The sequence below is a fragment of the Dermacentor andersoni genome, chromosome 7 (assembly GCF_023375885.2).
Source record: "Dermacentor andersoni chromosome 7, qqDerAnde1_hic_scaffold, whole genome shotgun sequence".
NCBI classification, from domain to species: Eukaryota; Metazoa; Arthropoda; class Arachnida; order Ixodida; family Ixodidae; genus Dermacentor; species Dermacentor andersoni.
Window position 1 is genome coordinate 93,912,660 of NC_092820.1, and position 6,620 is coordinate 93,919,279.

The following is a 6,620-nucleotide window of genomic DNA, read 5'->3' on the forward strand; positions in this document are numbered from 1 at the left end:
CTTCGGTCGAATAAAGTGCTATAGCCTCGAATTTTGTCAAAAATATGATACATTTAGCATTTCTACTGGCGAAACGATTACTGCTTTGTTCATTGTAATTAGTTTACTTGACTGTCATAAAGTAGCGCTTTACCGGAAAGAAATTCTTGCGCCAATACATTACAAGGACTTTCTAAAAAGAAACCATGATAAATATTACAAGGTGGCAGTTTCGGTACCCCTATAGCGTCGATTTTCGCAAGGAGGTGGTCCATGTAACAATATGACCGAAAGCGCATTATATAGGGTGGTTTGTTGACATTCTATTTCCGTAATTATATTATTTTTGATTTTTCTTAAAAGCGTGATATAACATTTTCAACTTAGTCCCTGCACCATGCTCGACATAGTTCCGTATTTCACCACACAGCGCAATGACTGTGCTGTTTCAGCATGTCAGCATCTGAAACGTGAGGCAGTAACAGGAGCGTTCTGAACGACTGACGGCTCAACTGAGCAGATCAGTCCAAAAAGCCGCATTAAATAATATATTGGCCTTGCCAGAATTGTCGCCGTCCATACTTCCGCCTCAACTGTGGTCGCGGCGCACGCGAGCTCTCCTTTTCGATCCTCCGACGTGTTATCAGGCATGCGATGCAGCTGGCGAAGCAAGCGGAGGCGAGCGCAACAACGAGGAACGCGGTGTGACGTCATACCAAACGGCGGCGGGTGAAAGGCGTGGCGCTGAGCAGCGGCGGAACACCTGTGACTCGGTGCTACTAGTGGCGCATGCGCAGTAGTGACTAAGGAACGAGAGAGAGAGAGAGAAATATCCGTGGAGGGAGGCGCGCGCTGTGACGTTATGTGCCTCCTCGGAGCACCGCCATGGCGAAATCGCAAGTTCGCGGCCAATAAAGCTTTCGCATTAAAAGGACGCTGAAGCTTCGCCTTTAAGAGTGGAACGCGATAGCATTCAAAGATCCCTCACAGCTTCTCACGCTTCCTGGCAACTGCAGCTTATGTAACCACAATGTTTACCGGTAAACGCTGGCGGCGAATGCTCTGCATGAGGCAGGCTTTCTGGTAGAAACGCGGCCTCTAGCGTGAGCCGATCCCCGAAGCAATGCACAGCGGCGCCAAAATGTAGCATAATTTTCAGGTGTCTGTTATTGTGTTGTACTTATAATAATTCAGTCAAAGAAGATTTAACATAAAAGGCATGAGCTGTCGGTGTTTTGTTTCATGACATTAGTTTTGGACTGTCATTCTCAAAATTGCGAGGAATAACTTTGTCAGAAATGTAAAACAAGGTGTGACCAACTTTAGTGATAGAATGGTGCGGCAAAATAACCCACATACACCGCATGCGATACACCAAGGCGTGGCATATACATATACTTAAATATATACGGTAATATTCGCTCACGAAGATGCCGACGCCGGATTTTCTGCGACCCGGGGTCCTTAACGATGTCGCGTTAAAATCAAAACGAAGTAACAATGTAAATAGAACGTCAACAAAGAGGCCTATAGAATGCATTATCTGTCATATTTCTACATGGACCACCTCGCTGGAAAAATCAGGCACTGCCATAATTTGCCACGAACCTAACGTTGGTTAATATCTGGAATACCATGGATGTTACGGCTTGTTTTATTCTGTGCATCAGCACGCCGACAGTACAGCATGATCCTGTGAAAGGAAGGATCAAACGGGCGTCAGCAGACTGTTGGAGGCAGGCTGTCCTCTTAGCGTCATGGTTACTTGCCCGACGAAAACACCCTGCGCGGCGAACTTCTCCATCTTACCTCTCTGACGCGGTGGGACTGCGACCGCCTCAGGTACTTGAGCGTGTCGGTGAGCGAGGCCCAGTCGTACGTGGAGTCAGTCAGGGTGGCGAAGTAGGTTCGCCGCACGGCCTTCGCCATGGACTCCACTTCCTCGCGCACGGCTGGGGTGTAGTGATCCCGCACGTACAAGGAGAAGGACGCGACGCCGAAGAACCGAACCGCGTTACTGAAGCAGAATCGCTGCAACATCAATCAATCAATCAATCAATCAATCAATCAATCAATCAATCAATCAATCAATCAATCAATCAATCAATCAATCAATCAATCAATCAATCAATCAATCAATCAATAAATCAATCAATCAATCAATCAATCAATCAATCGACAAATCAATATGTCAATCAATCAATCGGCAAATCAATATGTCAATCAATCAATATGTCGATCAATCAATATTTCAATGAAACTACTGTTTATTATAGTGACCAGGAACACCTAAGACACCTTCTACTGTTGCCCTTACCGAGTAATACACACGATGTACGGTAGACAGATATGGTAGACAAAGCAAGGAGGTGGGCTAGATTACAACATGATCATTTACACCTGTACAGAACGCTAGGAATGAGGTATGAAATATGTGAATACAGGAAGAATATTTATCGCATGCTTTTTGTAGTCTAGCCATAGGACTGTGACTACTGCAACAAGGCCCGGCAGAAAACGCGCGCCGCTGCCTGGAAGGTTTTTTTGTTTCGGTACGCAAAATTGTACAGGATTATAAGAAGCTTTGGGCAACGTATAGTGGTACGAACAACCTTATATAGGAGCAAAGGTCCATTTATCACGTCTTGATTTTAGAGGTGCGAGCTGAGGTACATTTTAAAGGGTTGGACTGTGGTCACTGGAAAGGCAAAAGCTTTGTTTGAAAAGAGATATAAATTTATACCGGATGCATCCAATGAGGGCAGCATTAGATTTGCACGTTCCGCCCCAAACTAGAGAGGCACACAGTAGAACGCGCTTTCAGAAAGAAAGGAAGCAGGGGAATGGACGTCTTGGGATATACGACAAACGACAATTATTATCACGGAAAACGCTATAGCTTCAGCACATATGCAGGGTGTTTCTTTAGATGCACCAAATTTTTCAAAATTTTTCAAAATACGTAGCTAATAACATACTATTTTCACTACAGTAACCTTAGTGAAATATTGTTTAGTGTGGCATTTTTTTTAAAGTACATAAATGAAAGAAAGTGCAATAAAACGCAATGCGTCTAAATAATATGCACTGTGTGATTAATTTCTTCTGAGGTTTAATAACGGTTGGCTACCGTGTCCGGTGCTGCGCAATAAAAAGAATTCACCAACGATTACGACAGTCCCTAATGCAAAATTTCAGCGCAGCTGTATACATGTTTTCATTTCGCGATGTATTGGATAGCACGGACAATCTGTCTCGTGCGGCACATTGCAAACGCGGTGAAGTGTGACGCGACTGCCTCGCTAATCGGGGGATCGCGAGAGCCGGCGCGCGGGTGACGCGTGGGTTCGATTCACATCAGCCGCCACCGCAGACAGACCGCCCCTCATGCAGCGCTTTGTCTCCATACCACGGTGTAAGAGTAGTGCTCCATACTGAAGACGCGTGCTACTCTGGCGCCATCTCGTAGTAATTGTCGCCGCAAAGGCCGTCTTGCGCGGCACTACGCTTTTCTTCTCACGCTTTCGCCACACCCTCCCCCTCCGCTTTACTCCTGAGGCTCTCTTCGCTATCGCCGTCTTTCAGCTCGCGCTGCGCTCCGATTTCGCTATCATCCGTTCGCTCGGTTACGAGGGAGAACGCCGACACTTGCCGCAGGAAGGAGGGGCCTAAGTAAAAGCTGCATGCGCTCTAATAACATGGCAGACCAATTATTGCACGCCTCTCAGAAGCAACTGAATGTCTTTCTCAATCGAAACATCATCGTAGGCTAAAAATAACAAATTTTATTTTTTTTATTTTTTATTGTTTTGGGGACGAGGGTGTATAAAATGGGAAAATAGCATGTTTATACATTACTTTTTGATATTATGCACATGATCTGCCACCGTACGTTTGAATAAGTGCTTCGAAAGTACCAGTCGGCAAAGGGCAACAAAAGAAGCCTATTGAAACCCTCCGTTTCTGAAATTTGTAGTGTCTGAGGCTCTGTGATTTTATTAATTCCGAGAAAGACAGACTTGACATGTTGAAACCAGTTACAATACAACATGGCCCTTACGCAATGAAACCATTTCTTAAGTTTCGCCAACCGCTCGATGGGAAGGCATCCCGCTGTAGTGTTCATGCTTCAATATAACCTAGAAAAATCAATGAGTGTTGTATGGGCAACATTAGACAGAAAGAAGAATCAGGAGGGGACAAGCTACGAATTTGATAAATTTTAGCTGTTCTAAATGCTTTTGTGAGCGCTAAAGTTGTTTCACTGATTTTCGCCGATTTTCCTAGACCTCGCCTTTTTGTGTTTCTCTCACACATCAACAAGCATAGCCATATTTTATTAAAGATTTTTCAATTATACTTTACGCACACCTATTTCCTACATAGCTGGCTGCGCAATGAGCCACTAAACATAACATCGTACGATAGCTTTTGATATGATATGGCATGGTCGTTCCACGCGGGTACTGAACGTGAGCGCAATCGCTGATGTCGATATCTTGTGCACTATAGGTTACTTCAAGGTAAAACTAAAACTGTTGCGGCAGGCACACATCCCTTAATTAAACGTGTTACTTATATCTAAAAAAAAAAAAGGCATACAGATCACTGAACTATTGTTTCAAGCTTAGATTACAGGAGGCCGTTTTAGGCTGCATTTGGACAGTTCATGACAATATGGTCAAGCAACAGTGGCGCCACAGCCGTGAAACGAGCGTCGGCGCGCGTCTGATCTTGGGCCCGAGCAAAGCGCTGGATTGGAACCCGGCGTATTGAGCACGGTACGGCCGATGGCTCGACGCGTTCGCTTGTCGGCGCTTGCCGGCCCGTGCTGACGCGTGCCAGTGGCTGGGCCTTTAGAAGATCCGCCTGCCTTTCCGGCATGCTTTGCACGACTTCGATGAACAGTGCTACAGGAGGTCCATTAGGGATTTGCAATATGCGTTCGCGCTGCAGTCACTAAATGTTTTTTTGAAGCTTACCGCTTCCTTGAAAGTTATCTAAAATAATTCGGACCTTAGTATGCTTCATACCATCGGTTGGCCTTAGATTTCTCTCAAAAAAGACACTGTGTAAAGTCGATTCCGCTGTTGTCAAAGGAAAGCATCCCCTTTTTGTTTTGTGTTTCACGCACTTCAGATGAAAATCGCAGTTGGCCTCGAAGTAAATCTTCGCCCTCGATTGCACCTGGTCTTGCGTTACATCAACCCTGCCCCCCCCCCCCCCCCCCCCCCCCACGCCGTCTCCACGGCCCATAGCTACTCTTGACATTACGATCTCGCAATGTTGTCGAATTGGTATCTTGTCAGCTCCGACTGGTTCCCAGGACGGCTCTAAACACCGAGCTGGCGGAATTCGAAAACGTCCGAAATAGAACTCCAGTGTAGGCTTTCGGGCCATGACAACGGCCTCGGGCACTCCATCACCGCGCCACTGCATCCACTGACCCTGTGCTTTTGCACTGCGTCCATCGACGAAGCGTAGATGTCGTGGTACGCAGTGGCCAGCTCGTGACTGGTGATGGGCGCCGCATAGTGCACCACATGCCAACCCATGACGAGTTCGAAGTCGCGTGGCGACTCGACGATGCCCACGAGCACCTTCTTTACCAGCGGCCAATAGTTGGTGCTGAAGCTCAGGTTGGCCAGCTGCAGTGTTTGCCATGGAAGCTTGGCGAGAGCCTCCTTTAGTGCCCCCATGGCCTTCAAGATTGAACGCTCGGTGGTATTGCTGAACAGTACCTGCGAAACACGCGCGAAGCATTGGGGGCGAGCTTCACCACTGGAAAAGCTGGCGCCACCGTCGGCGGGACGTGGCAAGAGGGATCACGTGGACACAGCGGACGCGTCGGCTGCTCCGGAAGCGCCAAAGCGAGCTGAAAACGAAAGCTTAAAGTCCCAGCTCCGCTGCCATTCTGATTAAGTGGTGAGGCTTTACGGCCTTGGGCGTCTGCTTGACAACATTTGAAAGTACTATAATAGGTAGTGGCTGCCTTTGGAAGCGTGCAGCATGGTAGGCTACTGCTCGGGGCCGCAGTGCGGGACGTACACAACGGAGCCCGGTGTGAGCCTTATTCGCACGTAGTAGCCGCAGGACAAGGAGCTGCGTGAAGCTTGGCTCGCGAAACTTAGAACCGGCAGACAGCCATCGGCTATAACTCGGTTATGCAGCAAGCACAGACGCGAGGAGCATTTCTGCTACGGTACCGGGGCGGCGCGATGTTGGGTGACTAGCAGAAAACGCGCACTGAGACGCTCTCCCGCACCCGCTGCACGGCTAATGTCATGACCGTTTGGTCTATGAACTTGTTGATGCTAGATACTGGCAAGTTCACTGGAACGGAAAGGGAGCGCTAAGACGCACATTAAATAAAGGCAAGGAATATGGTCACGTTTGTGTCATCAATTAATGCACTGGATTACGAAAAAGAAACAGAGGGAAATCGCACGCTGAGAAGGCCGATAAACATAGAGTGCGACGCAACTTGAGAAATCATATTGAAATGTCCAAGAATTTAGAAGGCAAAAAAGATTGAATCGTCGCGACGGCACATCACAGTCGCCGTAGCTCGGCGTCGAAGTCTCTATAACGAAATTTTTGAACAGCTCTGATAACGTCCACGGCAACAATGGTTGCTTGTG

General features: G+C 47.4%; 1 protein-coding gene across 1 annotated transcript in view; it reads right to left on the reverse strand.

The window, feature by feature from the left end:
• Positions 1-5,778, reverse strand: part of LOC126534773 (uncharacterized) — a 29,477-nt gene extending 23,699 nt beyond the window's left edge. Inside the window, exons 1-2 of the mRNA XM_050182014.2 lie at positions 5,427-5,778; positions 1,789-2,010 (exon numbers count right to left, since the gene is read on the reverse strand). Coding sequence (XP_050037971.2) covers positions 1,789-2,010; positions 5,427-5,678 — 474 coding nt within the window. The 5' untranslated portion in view covers positions 5,679-5,778. The remainder of the gene's footprint in view (positions 1-1,788; positions 2,011-5,426) is intronic.
• Between the last annotated feature and the right edge of the window lie 842 nt (positions 5,779-6,620).